Source organism: Schistosoma mansoni, chromosome 6, assembly GCF_000237925.1.
Source record: "Schistosoma mansoni strain Puerto Rico chromosome 6, complete genome".
Taxonomy (NCBI): Eukaryota; Metazoa; Platyhelminthes; class Trematoda; order Strigeidida; family Schistosomatidae; genus Schistosoma; species Schistosoma mansoni.
Genome location: NC_031500.1, coordinates 17,984,469 through 18,011,528, shown reverse-complemented (window position 1 = coordinate 18,011,528; position 27,060 = coordinate 17,984,469). Strand labels below are relative to the sequence as shown.

Sequence of the window (27,060 nt, the reverse complement as noted above, 5' to 3'; positions counted from 1 at the left end):
ATGAGGTCTAGAAAACACGATTATCATCGTTTATCTTCTGAATGTAAGTTTCCTGTACTGGTTTAAAGTATTACACGTTTTCCCCACTTTTTTAGCTGTTTGTCACTGCAATTTTTTAAAGTAAATCCATTCAAACCTAAGTACTGTTGTGTCAAGTTTAACACTACCCTTGTTATTAATTACTCTTAAGTGTTGAGTAATCATTCATTTAGATCGTAAAAACGTCACCCTTAGCATATGGGTTCATTGTGAGTCAAGTTGACCAGCCTTAATTTGTGACCATCTGTGCCTGAAATCTGTTTCTAATTTATTTTCATTCTTGTTTATTGCAGATGCCTTTCTGTTGGGCTCAGTCAATTTTCACCTGATGTCTCAAGTCACGAATACTACCACTGGTATCAGTAATAATAACAGTAATAATACGCCATGGAACAGAACTCCCGGTAAGTAGCTATCTCGTAGTTGTTTTGTTCCATCCTATTCTATTATTTCCATATCTGTCGTTAAGTTGCAATCCAAAAGTTGATGTAAGCTTCAGTCTCAGTGTTTTATTTGTTTAAAATGGTGGTGGTGCTACTCATATTTAGCGTTCATGTATTCAACTCTTAGAATTCATACTAACAAAAGTTGTAAATTAATAATTGCATAATCGTTGTTTCATGTTCACATTTAAGACTTTCTGCTACGTAATAGGTTTTTTGGGCGTGCTTCTCTGTAAAAATCTACTCGATACTCCTGTTCTTAACTAAACTATAGAAATTATTATTGCGAGTGAGCATCAGTCAGTCATCATCAATGTAGAACCCGACACAAATATACGTTAGCCCAAGTTGCCATACCAAGTTAGCACAACGTGATTAACTTAACTGTATGTATAATACAGGGATTGTATTAATATAGTTACATAACTTCGTAAACTCATAGGATAGCTAAAATTGTTAGTGTTTATGTGTATTACTTACTATGTTTAAGCTGTACTGCTAACTTGTGAATTTTTAAGGCGTCAAATATCCATACTGTCGTATTTCAAGGGCATTTCTTGTTATCGACTGGTGTATCCAAAGCATTTCCAGTGTGTGTTGGCACCAACAAACAATGGTAAAGTTAATCATGAAGTATTTGATGGAGAATAATTCGATCACTAAATCTCCATTGACTGAGGTATTTAGGATATACATTATACATGTACATACCCTGGTCTGTTCAATACGTTACCCCTTACAAACTTAATAATTAGTTGACAAAGACGTTCAGATCAAGACGTAACATAATCATTTAATGTTAATAGTCACTAGTTTCCTAGTCAAAATTAACACTAGCTATTAAATGCTTGGGTACTTCAAATGGTACAGATGATAACTGATTTCAATGATAAAATTTTCGTCATCCTTTCTTTTTCCTTAAATCTTAAAAAAGCCTTTCTACGTTTCATCTATCTACCCTTTTTGCCTGAACTGATATCCTTCTTGTTTATTCTGATATCTTTCTGTCCACTTCATTAATTTTCTCGTTTTTGTACTATTCATATGTTATCATCTTGAAGTGGGATTCTTGTGGTATCTGTTTTCTAAAACATACTACTTCATTTGTGGTTGGTATTATACATCTGTTTACTGTACTCTTTTGTATACTACACATCTACTACTTCATAATGTAAATCATTTAGTCATTTTTTACCCCTCCAATATGACCTGATAAATTAACGCCACTTTTCTCTCCTATATATTACTGATTAGCTAATTGAGCTAACCCTGAATTTTGGAGACAATACAATATTGAACTGTAACTTTATAAACTACATTAAAGGTAAATTGAATTAGGCGTGTACCTTTTGCATAATACATGCACGTATTGTTTTTTGCGATGAAAATAATAAATCAGCTTATATAAGGTTTAGTAAATCACCAAACGGACAGTCGTATTATAAATTAAGAATAGATAAGTTTTTTTGTCTTGGAGATATTTGGTGGGAAGATGCGGAATCAGAATTGTTTCTAAATAAACAATTGGTTCCAAGGAATAGACATAATGTAGAATAGAATCTGGTAGAAACTGTCAGTTCAAATTGTCAGGTATCCATGACATTTGTATCTTGTTTTTACATCCATTTTCTTTTTTTTACGTCTTATATCGCCTTTATCTCCTGTTAGTATGCTTAGGCTAAGTGCTACGTTATTTTCTCCGAATCCACTTGTTACAACAATAAAAATATGCACAGAATGAACCAGTTTCAGGTGAAACCTCGGGACTAGGTTTTGTGCTGGTTTCCATCCATTATCAAGGTAGACCTGCATTTCTGAGGGGCCTAATGGACTATGTAGCATCTAGATCTGTGTGATTCCATTTCACAGTGTGAGACTGAGCTATCGAAACCACAACTAGCCTCTTGTAGGGCCAGAACGGAACTATTATAAGAGGGGGGAAGTTTTCAATGATTGGGAAGAGTTTTTCGATTGTTTAAATCAATGAGTAGAATTCTGTTGGGTCAAGGAATCACAATAATATAATGTATCCGAGTGATGGCCGTCCACGATATCGCACAATTGGTTTAAGTTTCCAAATGACTGAAAGCCAAAGATGAGACCATTACCAGATGAATAGATTTTTCGGTGTAATAAAATAACGTGATTATGTACAGAATCTGAACACGAAATAGATATGAAAAAACTTCGTAGGCGATTGGAGGTAATTAATTTGCAGATCAGTCATTCCTCAACCAATTAGGACCTTATTGGTAGGCCTAATCTTTGAGGATTCGAGGGTTTTCTGCTTACTGCCTCTAGCCACCTAACCGAGTATCTCAAGATGATGCACACAATGCTGAGTCAGACAGATTAGTGGCTACATAGCAGCTTAACATAGAAAATATTTCTCGTCAACGTCTCAGAAAACACCTGAGAGCGTTTCATCCAGTCAGTATTGAACAGAAGCCTTTCAGAAAAATCTGGAAAAATAAACGGTTGTGTGTCACTTTTCGATCAGATCATTACCTATAACGTTGTTATGTTTAGTCTGTTTCTAGAAGACTAAGATCACATAGAATTATAAATACCTTGGGTTTTATGTACATAACTACTCTTGGAGTAAAGCTCTTTCTCACATTTCCTTATTATCTGAATTGGTGAAGTCTAAATGTAGTTTGTAATTAGAGAAAGCGGCTATGAAGGTAGTAAGAACCGTTCAATTAGCATACCTATCAGTTGATTAATTAATTGATTATTTTAATTTATTTATGACGAAACTGTTTTTTTATAACATTGACAACATTAATTCAGTGTAAAAATCTAATTCTCATTCTAGGTAAACCTGGTATTGGCACTGGTGGTACTGTTAGTTCTTATCCAACATTTTCAACGCCCTCAAATATTCCATGGTCTACAACTAGAAATGATGCCGTAGATTTAATACAAGGACGTGGTCAAATTGAAGGTATTCTAATTTATCTATAAAATGGGTAATCATTTATTCTTTTTTCCATATCTGTTAATTAGATATTATTGATAAAAGTCAGATTATTCACTCTTTGATATCTTATGGTAATAATCCGAAAACTTCCCATACTACTCTTACTACAGGTGGTGGTGGTCAGATGTGGCCTCTTCCTTCAATTTTCGACACAAACCGAACTTCTGATCGTAATGCTGTTGTTGTCGGTGGTGAGGGAGGTGGAGAATTTTTACCTCAGGAATCAACAACTGATAGCCAGGTATTAGTGATGTATATTTAATTCGATTGGATGAATATCCTTATTCTCTAATTTGTTATAGTTTTTCGATTATCGCGTTGTGGTTGATGTTTTGTCAAAACTTTGATCAATCTCGGTTGGCACATGTTAATCCTGTGGGGATCGCCTCGATATAGCTATTATGACACAAGCTCAGATGAAATAGATGGAACGTGATTAACAGTGGAATCTAGGACTCATGTTTCATACTATTTAGGACTTCCCAATTGGATGTACCTGCATCCCAGAGTTGATATCTATTCCCGGACTCGAACCCAGTACCCTTCTCTGGAAACACCAACGCATCATCCACCATAGCTACTTAGTTCACTTGTTGTATGTAAACTTGTGTTATAATGTGTATATCGAAGCAATCCGTATGATGGACATATACCAACCAAGATCGACCAAATTTCAATCAACACCGGGATAATCCAGTCAATTTCAACTAGAGTATATTGTAACTTAAAGTCATGTTTAATAAAAACTGCATTTAGTGAGCATCAAAGCTGGAATGCAGATACATCCAACTGACGAGTCCTAAATAGGACGAAACTCGCGTCCTCTATTTCACTGTTAACTGCATTCCTTTTATTCTATATAAACATTTTTATCAGTTGCTTTATTGTTTAAGCCATTCGTTTTACTTTCACTGGCAAACTATTAGTCTTGTAAAGTGTTTCATCTTGTGGAGTTCTTGTTTTTTAGATTCAGTCAGTCAGTCACAACGTAGAACTTCGTATATACGTACATCAGTTCAATTTGCTATACCATATTAGCACAGAGATGCAGTTGTCGATTCAAATCCCATAGTGGTAGAAGTAGTAAAAGTATTAAGACATTGCGTCGTGTTTTAGATTGATTAGCAGTCTTTACATATTCATGCCAGTTTCGAATTTTGAATCTATCAATATTATTTTAATTTCACTTATGAGACTTACCGTTCGTGATAAGCTGCAATTTTTTCGTATCTAAAAAAATGTCACTCAAAAATAAATACATTAATGCGTGCATTTCTAATCATTGGGTTCAATGAAAGTTTTAAAAGAAATCTAATCCGATTTAACATCATCTTGTTTTTTGAAGTTGTGATATTTTTTTCAATTTAATGTGCCATCAAATAAATATACACAAGAGTCTTCTGACCACTATAAGCAACAATGCACGCATGTTCGGGATGCGATTCTCCCCCTCGAAATGCAAAATGTTACTTCGTTATTGGGTTGTATCGACACCCGGACTAATAATTGGGAATGAAGTAGTTCAGATTGTCGACCGTTTCACTTATCTTGGGAGTCTCATCAGCCCTTAAGGTCTGGTATGTGACGAAATCTCAGCACAGATACAGAAGGCACGCCTAGCTTTCGCCAACTTGCGTCATTTATGGCGTAGGCGAGATATCCGTCTAGCAACAAAAGGACGGGTTTACTGCGTAGCAGTTCGTTCCGTCCTACTTTATGGCAGTGAAACATGGCCGATAAGAGTAGAGGATATTCGTAGGCTACTAGTTTTCGATCATAAGTATCTTCGAAGCATTGCTCGTACGTCCTGGGACCACCGAGCAAATAATGCAGTTATTAGGAAACGGGTACTAGGTAAGGATGGCAAATCGATTGATGAAGTAGTGAAACTTGATCAGTTGAGATGGCTGGGACACGTGTTACGTATGCACAACCGCCGACTGCCCTGACGTGTAATGTTCCATGGTGCAGGAGTAGGTTGGAAGAAAGCTAAGGGCGGCCAGACCAAAACGTGGCACAAATTCATGAAGTCACTGACAATTGGACTGAGCCACGTTGTTAGGTGTAGACTACCTGGTTGAGATCCGCGAGATGATGATAGCAACCGATGGTTAGAGACGTTGAATGACATGGTTCAAAATCGTTTGCAGTGGCGAAGGTACATCCACTCTTTGAGTTCTCCCAAATTCTAATCTTCTGAATTCCTCATGTCTTTATCTTTTTCTCTTTCCAAATTTATTTCATTGTATTATACTCCTTCAATAATTTCTTCAAACCCTAATCTTTTGGATTTCTGATTATACTCCTACTACTTCTACCACTATGGGATTTGAATCGACGACTGCATCTTTGTGTTAATGTAGTATGGGAACTCGAACTGATGTACGTATGTACAAAGTTCCACGTTGTGACTGACTGACTGAGTATATACAACAAAGAGAGCTAATTGTTCTTACTTAAGGATTGATGTAGGCAAAAAAAGTCAATTTGATGATATTCACTACTAACTCACTTAAGTAGGCACAGGTTCTTGTACTTGACTTTAAATTACACTCCAAATCTATGCAGGCTAATAATGCTATCCAGTTAGTTGTTCAGACCGGCATTAATAGAGATTGTGTTGAACTTTGGATTTAGTAACTGAAGGTTTAACACCTTAACCATTTAGCTGATGCTTCGATGATAATCATATACTTTATGGTATACGTTGCATTTATGTAGTTTTTGAATTGTTTGCATAGATGGTTAGTATTTGTAGTTTATATTTTCCTTTTTCTCTGATATCGAGGTTCGATTATCATGATTTCCAGTCAGTCATATTCATTTTACATATAATCTGGCACATATGTGTTTCGGTTTAAGTTACAACGACATATTAGCACAGCGAGATAGCGTCGTCAAGGCTAATCCTAGTGTAGTAGTATAAGTAGCAACCGTTTCAGTAATAGTTATAGTAGAAAAGACGGCATAGAAAAAAGAGAAAAGAAAGTATAGGAAGATTTCAAAGCTCATGTTCTAAGGGAAAACAAGGTGTAAATGCATCTGCGGCATTGCGAATCATTCTATATCACCTAAACTCTCCTACCACTAGTTATGATAATCATTTGGACCTAATAACAGGAGTTTCTTAATCCACTTGTGAATGACTTCATGAATGGATGTCACATTTTGTTCGTGCTTTCCTTTCTTTTTCCAACCTATTTCTTCACTAGACATCCACTCGTCAAGGTAGGTGGCGCTTGGGCTATATCCTATGCCTAACCTTAGCACTACTCACTTTGTGGTCCCAAAATACACAAGCGATTCTTCCGAGATATGTGTGTTCTAGTACTAATAACTTATGAATATCCCCTTGTTAACAGGACAGAGATACAGTTAAAACTTTATTCAGATAGCATTACGTTTCAGCATACTGATTGCCCAACGTTCAACCAGTTAACTCTAGTGGATTACTGGAGACATCCAGTGTGAAAATTATAAATATACTAATATTTTCTTACTGTATGAACCTAGTTGACTTGTTTTGTTTAGAATATGATTACGTTCCTGCCCATATTGTGATTCGACTCGGAGACCAGTCGGATGGAGTAGTGTCCAAGGAATACTCGGTAATAGAATATTACTAGATTGAAGTAGAAGACATAGCACTTCTTTTCTTTTTTGCTAAATTTTACACCCATAAGGTAGGACTGAGCGATCTTCTTCAGTATTCCAGAAAATATATTTTCCAGTCACTAATTTTTCCTACTTAACTTAGTAAGTACTTCACTTATTTCAACGCATATTTTTTTGCATAGTGGGCAACCACACCTTTTTCAGGTCAAACAACTTCAAATGTCAGCTCTCTATTAGGTTCACCTAATACATTTCCTATCAGTAATAATCATATACAAGCTCTTAATCCATGGTCTTTCGATAATCCAAATAATAATTGTTCTATTACTGCGCCTCGAGCAATTACTGGTCAACAATTAAATAATGTTGTAACCTTAGCAAACACACCGTCGGATACATTGAATCCAGATCGTTCTCGTCGTTATATGCAGCATTGGACAACATTGAATAATGAACAAGATTTGTTAAATGGTATGTGTGTTTGTATGTCCTACTTTTTTTTAAATTAAACATCTTGAATTGTGCATCTGTTACTATGACGTTTTACTAAGAGTTTGAATTCATTATTAAAATTCGATTTGTTATTACTGCATGATGTAGAATAGATGAAGTAAACGGTACATGTTGTCGATTGCTGATCCCTGTCGGTATGTCTCCGAATGCAACAAAAAGTGGCTTCAATGATCTGTATGGACTAATTCCATGGGAACAAGTAAACTGTTATATGTACATTGAAATAGTCAGTTATGGCAACTTATTTTCCATGGAGTGGCATACAAGAGTGTGAGTATAGTAGATTGTACTAAAGCTTTCCTGCTCGATTCATAGGTTGTTCGCCAAACCCACTTTGTTGCAATTAGGTTCATCCACTAGTGTAGGTTAATAAGGAACAACACATTTTAATTACTTCATTTATTATGCAATATGTAGTAGGATACAAGCTATACAGACTCATCCTTTGACATCATTTACAAAATCCAACCAAGGATGCCAACAGGTGTACTTCTTAGTTAATATTATCTACCTATGTCATTTTGAATTCTTAACAGTTTATCACAAATTTCAGCGCATATTATTTATTTATTTACTTGAACATATAAACATTGGTACAAGGGGGCACCGAATACATATGCACCACACAGTTATAATGTGGCCAGTAGCAACTATCATTGATATGTGTGATGGATATGCTACTGCCCGGGTGCTCAAACCGAAGGGCATATAATACATTGATTTCGTCATTTTTACTGCTTATATACACTGCAGTATGATATTTATTGTGAAATCACTGTTAACAGAATAGTGATTTTTATGTCTTCATATTTGTCTTTGGTTTATGCAGCTTAATATTGATGCAAATATAATTTTCTTAATACCTTGATACTAATTCAATACTTCATAGTTAGTAATAGATTCTAGAAACTATGATGTTGAGGAGGCCCAGAAAATTCCTCGAAAAAAGCCCAAAAGGATCCTGAAAACGCTGGGAAACATCTTATCCAATTAGCATTCAAGAGAAGTCGCTCAGAAACGTCTAGAAAGTGAAAAGTCATGTGCCACACTTCTGATTGGATGGTTACCTATCCTGCTACTATGTTTAGAAGGGTTCCAGAACTTTCCGGAAGCCCAAGACCATCTTAAATGCTATAAATACCCTAGATTTTATGTATATAAACTGACTTTGGGTTAAATCGTTCTCTCCATATTTAGCGCCTTTTCTCCCGTGTTCAATTTGTCGTGTAGACTTAACCTGGGGGTTACTAGAAGAGCTTAAGAAACTGAATCAAGCGTTTAATTAGATGATTTATCATATGACTAAAATTGAAATAAGTAGTATGTCCTAGTATGTAAAGTTTGATGAGAATCTTATCACTATTTTGGGTTTAATTTATGCATGGTTGACTTTTTTTCAATGTAGTAATAATCCAAAACATACTATTTTAAGGTTATGGAAGCCCAGTTGATTTAAGATAATATCCAATCAATAGGATATCCATCATTACCTTGTGTTGTATAGGCATTGATCATAATTTATTCAGCATTGAAGTACTCTTATCTGTGTGTTTTGGTTTCAGACGACTCAGTATGTGTCGTTAGTGCTCATACAAACAATATGGCTTAAAGTCTGATGCATAAATCTTTACGTATTAAATGAGTTTTTGTAGTATAATAATAGTTGTGTACCTGATTGGACTAATTTAAACATACTAATTACTTTCAGTGGATGGATAAATTACATAACTAGCTCATTCATCAGGTACTTTGGCATAAATCACAGTCAATGTGAAGGATTATGATACTATCCAATTGCCCAAACCGAAGTTGGTTAAACGGATTTCTAACCTGGAACCGTTAAAAGCTAAACATTTTAAACATTAAGCCACCTCTTAATGGATGTAATGTCTCTACTTGTTTCTATCTATCATTTTATGTAAATCTCACCGATCCTTCATCCTGTGTCTCACTAAATTTAGACACGGATTTCGTTTAAATGAGTTTATTTTATATTAGTTTACCTCACAGCCTATCATATACTCCTATGTAGCGTAGCTAAGTCATATTTTGCATCTTTTATTTATTTTGGAGCATTATACACCTCCGTTTATCTAGTGAAAAGTTCATCATTACTTCTAGTCTATTTTTCGCACTGATATCAAATATCATTTATTGTTTTGTATGTTTGTATGTTGGTCACTGGCTATCATGGGACTGCATCTCCTCATGATGCTCCACTGCCTTGTGGGTTAGACCTTTAGGTCAAAGGCTCCGGGTTTGGGCCCCTAAGAAAACCACCTGCTTCAGTTTGGGCACCCGGGCAGTATCACAGCCCTCACGCAAATCGAATGAGATTTGTGAGGCGCATATATATCTGGTGCCCCTTTGTACCAACATTTATGTGTTTAAATAAAATAAAAATTTGTATGTTTTATGGAGTGGAAATCTATATCCAAAGTAATCTCATGTTTGCTATTTTACCATTTATAAGAGATCTCATATATTTCGATAAAATCCATTTGTTTTCTTTTTTCCCCGTGATTCAGACGATCGATCTGGATTGGCTTTTCCTTTATCAAGTATTAACATTAATAATAATAGTAATAATTCCGTCAGTGGATTCGGCAATCCTTCTGATTTTATTGAAAATCAATCACTCTCTTCTAACATAAACAATAATACACGAGGTAGTAACAAGTTATCAGAATTTGATATTGGACAAACTAGTTTAAAAAAATCTAGTTCTGATATTGACTCTTCAACATGTGATGCCGAGGAAGCTATTCGCACTGCGGTTAATACAACTGAACCATGGGGTATTCATCCAGTTGATCAAAGCACACCATGGAATTGTTCTGAAGCAAATGGTGACTGCTTGTCAATACATTCCTCTGGACCAATTACAGGATCTCCACCTGTGAGTGAGACTTCTGCTTCATCACGAATTTCAGGTCATAATCAACCTAGTGGAGTATCAACTATCCAACCGACAGGTTCTCAGTCATCTTTACATTCCAGGCGTCTTAGCTCCACAGCTTCTTCATTTAGCAGAGATCTGGAATCAAATGTTTGGCCAAGTGAACCTCCAAACGGTACTGGGATTTGGGAGTCGCATTACGAAAGTCTTGGTGAGAGAACTGCCCGATGGCATCAAAATAGTGGTAATTCAACACAAACATCTCAGGCTCCATTTTTATCACATCTTATCAATCCCCCTAACTTCACTTCTAACCAAACTTCACATCCTACTATTAGATCTCGACCTCAACAAGGTCAACTGCCACCAAGTACTGAAAGTTTTCGTGGAATCAATCGTGCAGTCCCAGGGACTATATTTCCTTTAGGACAACCACCTTCAAATTCGAGTGTTATGAATTTGAATACAAGACCGATTTTCGGTGGAAATCATCCAATAGGACCTGTTAATAGCAATATGGTCGGAACTGGTGGTGGTAGTGGTGGTGGTTCATCTAGAAATTTTCCAATAGCTAATCCGGTGAATCTTGGTTCAGGAGTTTCTTGGCCCTATACCTCGGGAACACAGCCAGGTTTGTCAAATTTTTCATGTTTAGCTATTTGTAGATTTAGTTTGATAATTTCTATTTTCAATAATCAATATCAATATAGAATATCAAATCTTCCATTTTCTTTCATAGAAATAAATAAAAATAGAATAGAAATAGTATTGAAACACTTTTAAAATTCCTTAGAATTTAATTCCGTGATGACATAATCAAGGAATAAACATAATGATGCAATAAGATTGTGTGTGTGTGTGTGCAAATAGAGAGCGCCTTGTAAAATAAGTTAGGAACGGATTATAATATGAATGTAGTAAGATGATTAAAATGTTTTATTAGAATGGGTGATTGTGAAGATTGTAGTAATTTCAATAGTTGAATTCATGAGTCTATCTAACACCGTTGAATGCTGACTCAGTTATCTACAGGTTAAGCGTTCGCGCGCGAAACCGAAGATTCTGTTTGAGTCCCATATACGGGACCGTGGATGCGCACTACTTAGGAGTCTAATACTATGACGAACCAGTCGTTCAAGGCTTCCAGGTTTTCAGTGGTGGTCTAGCTTAGATCGACTAATGAATTCAGCTATTAAAATGTTTTTGTTACAGTAATTAAAGGTAATAAAGGTGTAAAATTAAATGAAGCGATCTCTACAACAATTACAAATAAAATCATGAGAATATGAGACATAAGTAAAGGGAGAGGGGGATATTCTCAATTACGAAATGTAATAATAGAATAAGGCCAAAGTAACGTTAGGACGTACTTCTTTTGTACACACAGTTCTGACTTCAGCTCATAGATGGTAAAAACTTTTGCTGTTTTAAGGAGTTGGTTACGAAGAAATCTAGATAAATATGAACGAATTGTATAAAAACAACCTTGAAATAAACCTGTGGATCGGTAGGATAATAAATTCGTTGAAAAGAGATCCGTTAGCTGAATTTTGTGTTTTTATTTTATCATTTACTTTTTAACATCTCTGTATTTACAATTGAATACTTAACTAACAGTTTAATGTCATTTCACTGTTGACCGACACAACAGTTACTATGGTTGGTATAGCAATCGATGGTTAGAGACCTTGAATGACATGGCTCAAAATCGTTTACAATGGCGAAGGTGCATCCACTCTTTGCGTTCTCCCAAGTTCTAATCTTCTGAATTCTTCATGCCTCGATCTTTCTTCTCTTTCCAAATTTATTTCACTGGGTTGTACTCCTTGAATAACATCTTCAAACACTGATCTTTCGGACTACTGTTTATACTCTTACTAATTCTACTACTATGGGATTTGAATCGACAACTTCATCTTTGTGTTAATGTGGTATGGCAACTCGAACTAATGTATGTACGTACGAAGTTGTACGTTGTGACTGACTGACATATGGTTGGTATACTTAGACTCTCAAAACTAATGTAATAGTTGATGTGTCGTGAATAAACTCTAATTGCATATTACATAACTATTAATTTTTGTCTAAGACAACTTTTGCCGAAGTCTATAGGTGATATTTGAACAATTTATAAAATTGCAGCCTTATTGTTTCAATAATTCTTCGGTTCTTAATGTGACATTGTAAAGCAATTCCTTTTGATTTATTTTCCATACAATATAAGTTGATATTCTGTGTTTTGCATTTCATTTCTGTCAACACATTGATATAACTCATCATTTAACTTTGAATTTTATTGGATTTATAGTTGATCCTTCTGTTCCTGGGATTAATTTTGGTAATAAGTCTCGATGGCCCGGACAAAATATGAATCGTTTACCTGGTAAGCAACAACATCCAACACCTCATGTTTTGCCTAATATGACTTCTGCTGGTATGAGATGGCCTCCTGGTGCAACAACTACACATATTCAAGGCATATGGCCACATACAGACCAACGACGCCCAGGCACTGTTCCAGGACCTTGGTCAACTAATGCTTCTGGGATGGATAGTAGTAGTGCTGGAGGATTTTTCAATCAGCCTACTCAAAGTATAGCTCCTCGAGTTTCTCAACAGATTGGTACCTCAGAGTTTCCTTCGTCATTAACTCCTGCTCGGGGTGTAAACCAGTCATTTAGAACACCTCAGAGTGCCTTCTATCCACCCATAACTCCCGGTTTTTCGTCAACACCTATGTCGCAACGTATGTTTATGAGTCCACAACAACATTCACATCAACTACAACAACAGAGTATGATTCGTGCCCATGTGATGCGGCAACTTTTTAACTTCGGTTTTACTGAAGATGAAATACAACCTATATTCGCTGATACAAATACAAATGTGGAACGAGCATTGAGTAAGTTGTATTTCAGATTAATTAGTTCATAGTCATGGTTGTATCTGTACTCAGTTATTATACCCTTTTACTAGAATTAAAGTTATCAAAAATTTCACTCGTATGTTTGAGATCATCAGGAACGACTACAAAGCTTTATGACAAAATAGAACAACTCTTTCTAATATGAGTCCCTTGTTTCATACAAATATAGTTAGTTTATGACTTGACGCCACGATATTAAAGATATCTGTATGGAAGTAACAACTGTTTGTGTATTACAACTTCTTATTTGTGGTTATAGAGTTTGTGTAACTCCAGTGAGTTGGCACGTCATCAGACATCTCTCAGAATAGAACCCAGTGGTACTCTCCCAATGATTTTCGTCTCCACTTTTATGAAAGTGAGAGACATTAACTGAGAAGCGTCTTTCTTGGTTGTATTTCTGACTGAACTTTATCACATATTGATTACTATCCTTATCTATTTATTTATTTATCAATTATATACCGCTTCTCTCTTTTATTTCTTCACAATATCATCAATTCATTTGTGTAATTCATCTTTGCATGCTATACTTTTTATACATTATAAGCAAAGAGATAACTTCCATTGCTTATCAATTATACCTTCTTTTAGTTGACTTACGTGATCGATCAGGCCATCCAGGTATTGATGAATTAATCAATGCTTTGAGACCAATCACTTCCAATTTGTTGCCTACACTTAATCCAAATGATGTTAGACAACAATCAGATCTTCCTGGACAAAGTATAAATCCCAATCGTTCTATGAATGCAATGCGGGGAAATGAGGTAATAAGGTTTCTCTCTTTATTTATCTTACATGTACATTTTATTTACCTTGTTTTAGTACTTCTTCACAGTTGTTATTGTTATATTTTCATCAGAAATAAAGATTCTTTTCTGGTGGTGGTATCACATTCACTAAACTAAATAATTTAATTGCGAATTTATGATTGTTCTTTTAGACGATAAGATAATCAGCGCCTCCAACTAGATTTTAGCCTTTTGATGATTCCCCTCTTTCTTCACATAAAGTCGAAGATATTTATCTTCACTCCATGGAATTTCTTAAAGGAAACAACCGTCTGATCAATCAGCACCTCATTTTTTTATTTTTTTTATTTAAACACATAAATATTGGTACAAGGAAGCACCAGATATATATGCGCCACACAAATCTCATTTGATTTGTGTGAAGGCTGTAATACTGTCCGGGTACCCAACCCAAAGCAGGTGGTTTTCTTAGGGGGGCCACACCCGGAGCCTTTGACCTACAGATCTGGTCTACAAGGCGGTGGAGCATCGTCAGGAGATGCAGTCTCATGGTAACCGGTGACAAACAACAGGTTTAAACGCCATTTGTTCACCCAGGATACTGGAGCCTATGTGCACCATTCATTTGGAATCAGGATTTTCCAACTCCCCTAGATGGACTTTCCGTATCCACCAACCCGGTTAAAGCCCCAGGCATTCGCTTTTCGTCCTCTCAATTTTGTAAACAACTCCCCGGCCACGAGAAGGCAGTGACTAGGACTTGTGTGGCAGAGGCTATATACGCGTGGCCATGCGAAAGCATTGGGAGAGGGAGAGCGAACTCTCCCCACTCTCGATTGTACCAGGGCATTCGGGGGCTTTACTTATGACCTACTGTTAAATCATACCTATAAATCAGATTGTTCTACCATGTATGAAAAACATTTTCAAAACCATTACAAAAGGTCAGAGTCCTTTTGAAACCATTAACACTCAAATGACTATACAATCACTTCATTCCATTTTTATGTAAATCGAATAATCTAATGGTGTAAAACTATAAATCCAATACTACCAATAAAATAAATTTTATCCATGGTGAACAGAGTGAACATTGTTTTGACTTACACTTAGATCTGATTTTATCAATCTATATAACAAAGGTTAATTGATCACCTGATAATAGATCAATTAAACAAAATAATCGAAAAAAAGTGATATGCTGGATACTAAATCGATTCCGTGGTAACGAACGAAAGCTAATGACACAATGACACGATAAGCTATTCTAATCTGTTGTCCCAGGCCCCGCTAACTAGATGAAGAAGTCCAAGGCAAGTAGGGGAATATATATGTATTCCGTAAGCAGCCGAGTACTAGCAATCGAATAAGGGAAAAAGTCAAGCACATTTATACAGCAACAATTTGTCCTTGAGCATCATTAGTAAATAGCACACACAAAGAAACAATGGACCAATAGCGTCTAAGATAGTTTACAAGTGGGAAATATGACGTGAAGGTAAAAAGAGCGCGTTTGGCGCGAAAACAGCTAAATTCAAATTTTTCAAAATAAAATTACAAAACTAAGCCATTTACCAAGTAAGTTCTGGGGATTTGACATCCCCAACAAAAAGATACTAAGGTAACCAAGCGATTACAAACAACATTATTACAATTGTCTGAATAATCACTTACGAAGTTTTTTTTTTTTTAGAGGAAGACTTATTTCTACTTGATGGATGCTTTGACGTTATTGTTGAAGATAACGAGGAAAGCTCCACAACTAAATCGTTCTGTTCAGAGAATGCCATACTTCTAACTACATTCTACTCCTAAGCTACAAATTGTCTCCATCTACTACTATTCCTGTCATTGACTCAGAACTAAATCTCAAAATCTAACTAATTTTTCAAATATTTTATTCCTCAAAATTTACATTATAGACGAATAGTTTTCAATCACAATGGAAAATACTATTTGTTTTGATTTCATGTTCTCTGAAATGAATAACACGATGACGTTTGAAACGAAAGGCACTTAGTTGAAGTCCAGAAATGGGCGTCAACTCTGGAGTTCTAGTACATCCAGATGACCAGTTTTGAATTGGACTTAAGGCGCGTCATAGGTTCTATCGTTAACCATATTTAAGCTGTTTCATGTAAACTTGTTTAGTAATCGCTATATCTTTTATTTATTTATTTATTTAAACACAAATATTGGTACAAAGGGGCACCAGATATATATGCGCCACACAAACCTCATTTAATTTGTGTTAGGGCTGTGATACTACCCGAGTGCCCAAACCCAAACAGTTGGTTTTCTTAGGGGGCCACACCCGGAGCCTTTGACCTACAGATCTGGTCTACAAGGCGGTGGAGCATCGTGAGGAGATGCGATCCCATGGTAGCCAGTGACCAACGATTGATTCATACGTCATTTGTTCCATCAGGATACTGGAGCCCATGTACACACCTGGTTTGAAATCAGGGTTTTCCAACTCCTCTAGGCGGACCCTCCGTGTCCACCAACCGGGTTAAAGCGCCGTACATTCGCTTTTTGTCCTCTCAATTTCGTAAATAACACCCGTGTTGCGAGAAGGCAGTGAATTGGACTTCCCCGGCAGAGGCTATAACGCGCGTCATAAATTTCATCGCTAACCATATTTAAGCTGTTTCGTGTAAACTTGTTTTGTAATGGCTATATCTAGGCAATCGTCGTAGGCTGCACATATTCTAACTATGATTGATCAAAATTCAGTAAACATATCAAAAACGGATAAATTCAATGCATTTCAAGTTGAATGAATTGTAACTTTAAGTCAAATATAAATACCTGCATACAATAATTACATCACATCATTATTTATTGATTATTCAGTTGTACTGTGACTCAGTAGTTTAGACGTTCGATTCTCATTCATTATATAGTTCTGCTTCTAGCGTCTTTTCATCTGTTTGAATTTGTGCAACCGAATAATATCATTGACAATTGGACTGAGCCATGTTGATAGGTGTAGACTACCTGGTTGAGATCGGCGAAATGATTGAGATGATGAAAGTGATGGTTAGTAACCTTGAATGACATTACTCAAAATCGTTTACAATGGCGAAGGTACATCTACTCTTTGTGTTCTCCTAAATTCTAATCTTCTGAATTCTTCATGTCTCGATCTTTCTTCTCTTTCCAAATTTATTTCACTGGGTTGTACTCCTTGAATAACATCTTCAAACACTGATCTTTCGGACTACTGTTTATACTCTTACTAATTCTACTACTATGGGATTTGAATCGACGACTGCATCTTTGTGTTAATGTGGTATGGCAACTCAAACTGATGTATGTACGTATGAAGTTCTACGTTGTGACTGACTGAGTGACTAGGTCTCATACTTAACAATGTGTAACTCAAAGCTAAGTACACGAATTTATAACATAGTCAGTAAGAGAATAAAACGATTATTGAACTACGTATTTGATCTGCTCAGATATCATCGTTTTATCTAATATAAATCAATTTGAATCAATTGTAGAAACGTATTATTGTTTAAAAGTCAGTTTAACATTTTTTACGGGTTATCTATGTATTCATTTTTTTTTACCTATATACATAGATGATGAAATCCAATATACCAGTCAGTAGTAATAGTAATCAACCTACAGAAAATTTAGAATTATCATTACAATTATTACAACAACGTGAAACACAAATACTTCAAACTATTGTACAATTACATTCAAAACATCAAGTAAGTTATAAATTAGATGATCATACATAAACTACAGTTTATTTAATGTGTTCATTACAAAATTTCATCTATCTTTTGTATTCCTTATTTGAGTTAGTAGAGAAGATTTGTAGTTCAGGTGGGTGATTTTGATGTAGGTTTGTTCTCTGAGTTGGATGGTTTTGTTCGTGGAGCTTTCATGCTGATGATGTCGTTCAGTAGAACAATGAAAGCTCCAGCTCAGAGAACAAACCTACATCAAAATTCCTTATTTGATTATGAATACAGTAATCTTGAGTGCTGTTAGAGGTATCTCTTTATCTTCACTTAAACTTTGAGATTAAAATTGCTTCATATCTGTCTTTCTTCCTGTACTATATCCTTATATACAACCTATCTTTTATACATATTACCACCACTAAATTAACTACTTCTATGAATCCGGTGTTCATCTTATTGTGCTAATGAGTGAGGTATGGCAACTTGAACCGATGCATATGTGTGTACCTGGTCCTACGTTGTAGCTGACTGATGATTCCTTATTTAATTTACTTAATTTATAAATATTTTAATTGAGAAAATTTCATAAAATTTGATTACTTACTACTTCAGGTCACTTGAATTTATTTGTAACTTTTATGAAGTATGTTCACATATAAAAGTATATTTGCAGACTGGATCTTGCAACGATATTCCAACTGTCAAATCATTCGATTTTTGACTGCTACTAATACTACTAATACTAGGTCAAAAACTTGAATCCATCTCTAATTACATCGGTTTAAACAACCGGCTGGTATATAATATACCCTTATGAGCCAGGGTAATCTTTCATTGGTTTTCACGAGAACAAGACACCATCCACACTTTCACACGGCAACCCAAACAGTACAGCTCAATCCTGTTTAACAGGAGATCCAGACACTACCCAGGCTTAACCCAAGCAGTACAGCTCAATCCCGCCTTATAGGAGAACCAGACACTATAAAGGCTTCAACGCTACAATCGGAACAGCACGGCCCAATCCTGTGGCGCAACCACTCAGGTACCAAACACCCTGGTGGACCGGTTGGTATATTTATACTTTAAATATTAAGAAAACAAACTCAAAAGCGAATAAACTATTCGGCTTAAAGTGATTAGAATCTCTATTACGATTGTCTACTTGTTATACTTACCTGGACACAATGCTGTCTCGGTTATCATTCGTTCGAAAAAAAACTAGGTGTCACTGAATAAAGATATAATATCAGTCTATAAATATCACTAACTAATAATAAATATATATTTGTTATGTCCGAATGAGTGGAAAAATGTATTTCTGTCATTTCCCGACTTCATGTCGGCTACTTCTTCAGAGTAACTATATAACCGGATTGAATTAATACAAGTTGAAATAGTATGATAGTACTCTTAAGAAATGGCTGACATTAAGTCACGGAACGTCGGAAAATGCAATTTTTATACTCGTTACGATATAACACAAATTTTTTTATTGTTGTTAACTCTCTACCCAATGTTCAATTTATTGAAAACTACCAAGTCCAACCTCGGTATTGATACCTGTAATATCACTAACTGTTGGAATGAACTGCATACGTAGATTTACACTTTCAATTTTAAATTTATTGAATAAGGGTAATCTGCTGATGAAATAGTCTAAAATAGGTTACAATTGAATGTAGTTAGTTGCATTTACTCTTTATACTTTCTTTTTTTAGGTTTGGTGTGCTTGTTTTGTGATGACGTACTACTCATATATTCAATTTCGTTCATATTCATTGTTAGAACTATGTTGTACATGTTTAGATTTCTGTTGATTTCCATATTTTTTCGTCGTCTGTTTGCTCTCATAATACTGATATAGAGTGTGTTCGTGTAGGCCGATCTAAAATTCGTGTCTAGTCTTGCATAGATGACCTGTACTTTTGAAGACCAGAGCAATTACGCATGCGCACGCACTGGCATAGATACACTTACCCCCCATTTTCCTCCAAGCTTAGATTAGTTGCAAACTGTATATTTCTTAATTTCATCTGCTGTGATTTGATAACTTTCTTTTTTAGTTTAGACTTGTATCATTTATGATTACCTTGTTTGTACAATGTCATTTTGGTTAACTTTAATTCATTCCTTAGTTTTTATTATTATTGCTTTAATCATGATTAAAAACTTCAAAGCGTTGGTCTCGTGTATTCGAACCATCCGGTAAACAATACTCAGGTTAGATGCAGAGTACTAGGTGCAGATGGGAAACCGGCTAATGAGTTAGTGAATCTTCATGACTGAGGTGGTTAAGACATGTTTTACTTGTCCCCACTCACCATCTACGGTGGTAAGCTATGTTTTTCCATGTGAGAGTAAGCTAGAAGAAAGGAGAAATCTGTCTATGAACTGATTGACTGCTGACCTGGTTTATTTTGTCAGGTACAGGGGTTGGCGCTATGATAATAACTAGTCGTTAGCGGAGTTGGCTGACGTCATTAAAAATCGGTGAAAATGACTCCAATTACCATGTTTATTATTTTGATATTTATCTTGATAATCTCATTTCATTGCACTGATATAATATATAAACTTGGACCGATGCACATATATGCCGGAATCTACGTTGCTTAAGAAGGATTGACACACGATGACATCGTTTTTTTCAATACTTCTGGAATAAAGACAAACTCATAAATGACTATCTGATTTTTTTTAAAACAGGATTTAAACCAAAAACTCTCACATATACGTTCAGCAACCAATGTTCCATTTGCTACAAATCCTGTTATACATGAATTACAGTTACAAGCATTTCAAGTTGGTCAACAAATCGATGCTCAACAGGCTCAATTAAAACATGTACGTAGTCAAGCTGGCATGCTACGACAGATAACTATGTCCTCATCGAATTTATCTAATCCATCTCAAAATTTAAACACTACTAATATAACCACTGTTACACCATCATCGTTATTAGCTAGTAGTGGTATGATTCATGGCGGTGGTGCTACTGGTCAATCTGTTACTAATGTACAACATATAATTCCTAATTGTTTAACAGGAACAACTAATCCAGTCAATTGTAGTGGATTTAATTTATTGACTAGCAGTAATAGTTCATCATTATCATCATCCACCTCTGCATTACCATCATCATGGTGTGCTATTTCAACACAAAGTGGTAATATGATTAGTGGTTGTAACAAAACAAATCAACCGTTAAATATTTCTGTAGTCGGTAATAATAGTAATGGTTCGGAAAGTATTGATTTTCTACCGGATCAATCAAATTTTAATATGAGTAAGTTAAATCAATATTTTTGTATTAGTAATAATTGTTTTATCTTAAATAACTTTTCTTAATTGTCGGTCAGTCAGTCAGTTACAACGTAGAACTTCGTACGTACGTACATCAGTTCGAGTTGTCATACCACATTAGCACAGAGATGCAGTTGTTGATTCAAATCCCATAGTGGTATCGTAATACAAATAGTCGGTGGACACGTATTTTTAGTGTTTGTTTTTCTTTCGTCAAAGATATTCTTGTTGAATGGTTAACAAATGTTGAAATGATGAAATTCACTTACATTCATGACTGAGTTTTGAAGCACCTTTATTAAATGATTTGTTAACATGTATACTTATAGTATATTCAGTGGTCTTGAGTGCTGTAAGAAGTATGAGGGCTATTATCACCTCCCGATTGCCCACGTTGTTGAATGGTTCTAGTCAGTATAGCTCGATTGGTTCATCACGATATGCAAGCCCGACTACCACGTTAAGGTAGCATCGACGGTCGGGATGTCTAAGAAATATTGCCCACATCTGCTAAGATCACCAGGTAAGTAATAGTGACGTTAGACTCAGGGTATTGGGTAATGATGGAAAATCAGTTAATGTTGTGAATGTACATTGACTGAGTTGCTTGGGCCACGTACTACGCATACCTTACCACTGACTATCACGTCGCGCAATGCTGACTACTAGTGTTGGAGACGAATGGAAGAAAGTAAGGGCGGTAAAACCAAAACGTGGCATGAGTCATTGAAGTCACTAACTTCTGGTCTGAGCAATGTTAGTAGATGCAAACTGCTTCGTTGGGGTCCACGCGACTATTGTGACCAATAGTTGAAGATTTCGGGTGACAGCTCAGAATCGATCACAATGACGTAGGTGTATACACTCTCTGTCTTCCCTTAAGTCGTGAGATTAAGACTATTTTATACCTTTCTTTCTACGAACTAATTCTTTCTCCCTGCTTCTATGAATTCGGTGTGTTAATGAGGTGTGGCAACTTAGACCGATGCATATATGTGCCTGGTCCTACGTCGTAGATGACTTACGGACTGTAAGTGAAAACCTATGTTACCGACGTGCATATAACGTATACTAGTCCCTTGTGTTCATGACACCCATTCACTAAGACCCGAGGGTTTTCGATTTCCCCGTGAAAACATATTCGCATAGCGGTTTTCTGTGCTTCAAAATATGACAGTCTTCCTGCCAGTAAAGCCTATAGGATTTCCCAATAATGCCGGGTCAACCTCATGGCTGGTACACCACAACCATTTAGCTTTGTGAAGTGAAATTGGTTAAACACTATCTAAATATGTGATCATTTAATGACTGAAAGTCTGTTGTTTTATTCTTGTACAAATTGTTATCCATGATGTTTTGACAAATATATTTATTGGCATTTGTTTTGCACAATTCTTTTATCAGCTGTTGTTATTTTCAAATTGCTACATCTAACGCTTAACTTTCAATCATTTAATTGATGCAAATATTGAATGAGGTTCCTGTTAGTTTGTGATAATATCTGACGAACAGACCTTAGTTTGGGACCCATTGGGAAACAAAGAGCTGTTTCGTCCAGCTGTATAACTTCTAATGAATGCCTACTTTTGACCCCGTAGGTAATCAAACTTAGGACATTCATGTCTCAGAGAGAGCTCTTAATCTTTAGGTCACTAAATTAATATCTGATGGTTTGCATTTCTGGTTCGAGGAAATTCACATTTTTGCGCAAACTTCCTCTCATGCTATAGGCATCTAAGCACCTCAAACCCTTCATAGTTGAACTCCACAGATCTTATATGGAACCCTCGATATGATTGTAATGTTCATAACTGCGAAGGTGTTGCATAAATATTGCTAAATAGATTTAGATTAATCTCTCGTTTCCAATGGTTGTCTAACTAAGGTGATTTCATTGTATAAGTCAGTGAACAAATTTACCTTAATATTGTGCTGTTGTTAAATTGGTGCATTAATTTTATGTATTACCATTAGTGTTACAGTTTTTGATGTTCCTTCTCTATTCATAGAAATGATCTTTCTATTTGCTTATTTGTTTGGTTGGTTATGTATATATTTTTCATGTCCCCCCCCCCTCGAGTTTAATAAACACTAGTGTATTTTCTCTCTTTGTTTTCCTTTTTAAAGATTCTTTATTATGGGAATCTAGTCCTTGGTCAGGTTCTAGTCCACAACTACACGAGAATTTCCCAACTAATCGTAATTCATTAGCAACTGACAGGCGTTGGACACCGTCTGGTGGTAGTAGTGGTGGTGGCAATGGCGGAGTCGTTGGTGGCGTCAGCGGCAACAGTAGTAGTAGACTACCACCGCCGTTTATATCATCTCAACTTTCATCACTTGGTGATCCTAGATGGTCAGATATGATGAATGATGTGACTAATTCAATAAATGATACAAGACGACAATCGTTTAGTGCTGGTGTTAATGAAATTGATGAATTACACAACAGTGGATTAGATTATCATCCAATAATTCCTGTTTCTATATCGAGTAAATCATGGCTTCTAGCACATAACATTCCACCACATATATCAGTTGGGATGTTAAAAATGACTGTGTCATCAGCATTAAACAATCATATCCTTCGATCTGGAGAATCCAGTGATAGAAATTCTTCTAATACCGCTTCTATTAATAGTAATGGTAATAATAATGATATCGATTTTGAAATTCATCCGAATATGTCAGCTCGTTGGGTTCTACTAGGATTAAATAGTCCTACACATGTGTCTATTGTTCATGACACTTTAGAAGGTGGTAATAGTAATACTAATAATAACGGACAACAACAGACTACTGGTTGTTATGGGTCGATTAAATTAATTACACCAACTGAAGCACTTCTTCATTTGCAAGAGATTCAGGTAATTTGATTTGTTATAAAAATTATGTGGTCTATAGATTGCATGTTGAACAGTTTTACGAAATGTACACATACGTCTATGTACATTCTTATTATTTCAAAATGCTTTCATTGTTTGATATGTTGACATCGAGTTTGTGTGTTTTAGGAGGGCGAAGATGATTCCCTGAGGTTAGTAAGTTGATCCATGGTAGTAGATGTAGTTAAGAGATAACCTTAAAATAACCGCAGTGAATTTCCAGCTTGTTTGTAAAATCAATCAGAGAACAGCTTTTATAAATGGATAGTTTATATAAGAGAGAGTCAGTCAGCTACAACGTAGGTCCAGGCACATATATGCATCGGCCCAAGCTGCCATGAATAACAACTGGAAAGGATTGCCCAGGACAGAGTTGGAGGAATAGTGTTGGTGGGCTGCACAAGCTCCTCCACGAGGTGTAACGGGCGTAATTAAGTCAATCAGCTTGAGCTGTTGTTCCAAGCTTATCAGCAATACTTTTAACAGCCATTCCTGTTGTCAATTGTTGTCTCGTTATTGGGGTTCAGTATGGCCTATGACGTTATGGATCTAAGAACGAAAATGATTGAACTACTCTAATAGGATCGGTTTTTTTCGGAACTGAAAACAGCCAATTATACTCAACAAATCAAACCTCGGCAGCTGATATAAGAAGAAGACGGAATTGCAGGTGACTTGATATTTATGGTATGACAAGCAATTCAAGCGGAACTGGTACAAACATCGTTGTTATGGTAACAGAAAGTATGACCTTCAAGCATATAGCAATTTAGCGAACTGCAAAAAACATGACAACCAACCAGAGGTCAAAGGTCGTGCGGAAAATCGAACTGATAAAAAGTGTGCGAGTGGTTACCTTTTCTGAAGAGATTTTAGCCTTTGTAATAAGATTTGACTACTCTTGCAACCGACTTATCATTACTGTATTTCGATTGTTTTTTTATTCATTTCGAGTTTTAATATATTCGAATAATAATTGTGGGATGTTATTTTCATTTTGCAAGGATATGGTTAAAAATTCCTTCCCACATCGTATTATACAATACTGTTACTTTACAAGTTTAGTTGTGGTTATTGTGTTAATATTTTTAGTTTGTTTCTCACACTAGAACTCAGCTGTGTTTATGCTCTTGAATGATTGTAATAGCGACCTTAAGACCAACCAATGAGAATAATGCAGCTTCTGTGAATGAAATAGATATTGCGTAAACGCATTAATTTACAAACGTTGTAGAGATTCGAAATGATTCCATCCAGATTATATTGTCGTAAATGTAACACTACTTTAATACGTACCAAATAATCACATCTCCGAACTCTGTGGCTTTTCAGCATATCATTTATTGATCACACCTGTATCATATGCTCTTAATCAATGGTCCAACATTCTGTAGGTAATCTACAACTATATCACCATCAGAAGGGGTTTTTGTGGACATTTAGTATTTGCATAGTTGAAAGCATGAGTCGATTGAAGCTAGACTACCAAGGAATACCTGGAGCACCCTGGGACGGCTCGGTTCGTCCTACTGCATGACTCCTCTTCTTTACGCATGCCGGCTTACTGGTCTACCAGTTAAGTGCTCTATCTTTTCCAGTGGATATTCATGGCAGCGTGGCCCGATCATATATGTGCCTGACCTACGTGGTAGTTGACTGATCTTCTCTTAAATAAATGTCCCAGGTTTTCCTTTATTATTATTATTTAAACACATAAATATTGATACAAGGAAGCACCAGATAAATATGCGCCTCACAAATCTCATTTGATTCGTGTGAGGGCTGAGATACTGCCCAGGTGCCCAGATTGAAGCAGGTGGTTTTCTTAGGGGGCCACACCCCGAGCCTTTGACCTAAAAGTCTGATCCACAAGGCAGTGGAGTATCGTGAGGAGATGCAGTCCCATGGTAGCCGGTGACCAACAGTAGGTTCATACGCCATTCGTTCCATCGGGGTCCTGGAGCCCATGTGCACCATTGGTTTGGAATCAGGGATTTCCAACTCCCCTAGGTGGATCCTCCACATCCACCAACCCGGTTAAAGCACCGGACATTCGCTTTTCGTCCTCTCACTTTCGTAAACAACACCCCCACCACGAGAAGGCAATGAGTAGGACTTCCCTGGCAGAGGCTATATATTCGCGTGGTCATGTGAGGGCATTTTCGAGGGACAGCGAACTCTCCCCACTCTCGGTCGTACCAGGGCATTTGGGGGCACCAGGTTTTCCTTGGTGATCTAGCTTCTATTGGCTCATGCCTTCAACTATGAAAATACTAAATCTCCACAAAAAGCCCCTTCTGATATTAATATATACGTTTAAGTGGTGGCACTTCTCCGCTCTTTTTGGTTATCAGCTTTGGATTTAATCATTATCGATCAACCTACTGCATATATCGTCAATGGATTACTTGAATGGTTATCTGTAGTTTGAAGTTTTAGCTAGCTGTGTGAAATATCATAATATAGTTTTGATTTATCTCAGTGCGACTATCAAGACTATAATGGAGGTACGTCTTGCTGATATATCTCAAACAAGACGAAACACGTATCTGGAACTCAATGGTTAGGCGTAGTCCAATTTTACTTAAACGCGATATATATATATATATATATAGTTTTGTGTTCTTATATTCTCTGTATTTAATACATATATTGATATTTTTCTTTATACCTCTAGTCATTAGCTTCTCGCCTGAAAGGTTTAAATGCCGATGGATCTCAGTCAACTTCATCGGCTACTATTCATTCCATTTCACAATTATCGTCATGCAATATCATGAAATGTGATTTTAATTCCAACCATAATAATAATATACCAAGCAGTGATTTATCTGGATCAAATCATTTATTAATTGGAATAAATGCCACAACTAATAATAATAATTGTGCCAGTCCTTCACTTCCTCTTCCAATAATAACTACTACTACTGCTACTAGTACCCCTGCTAACACTGTTGTCACGACTGTCAATAATCATAGCTCCGATAGTTAA

At 36.1% G+C, this 27,060-nt stretch overlaps 1 protein-coding gene across 1 annotated transcript; it reads left to right on the top strand.

Annotated features, from left to right (window-relative positions):
- Smp_127140 (cell wall protein Awa1p-like) lies at window positions 1-27,060 on the top strand (the record flags this gene model as incomplete). The annotated part of the gene is made up of 12 exons (XM_018798471.1): window positions 1-43; window positions 333-443; window positions 3,301-3,429; window positions 3,576-3,706; window positions 7,263-7,551; window positions 10,122-11,123; window positions 12,801-13,394; window positions 14,013-14,188; window positions 17,764-17,898; window positions 20,587-21,166; window positions 23,311-24,050; window positions 26,746-27,060. The coding sequence occupies 12 exons, from the start codon at window positions 1-3 to the stop codon at window positions 27,058-27,060; spliced, it is 4,245 nt and encodes a 1,414-aa protein (XP_018653410.1).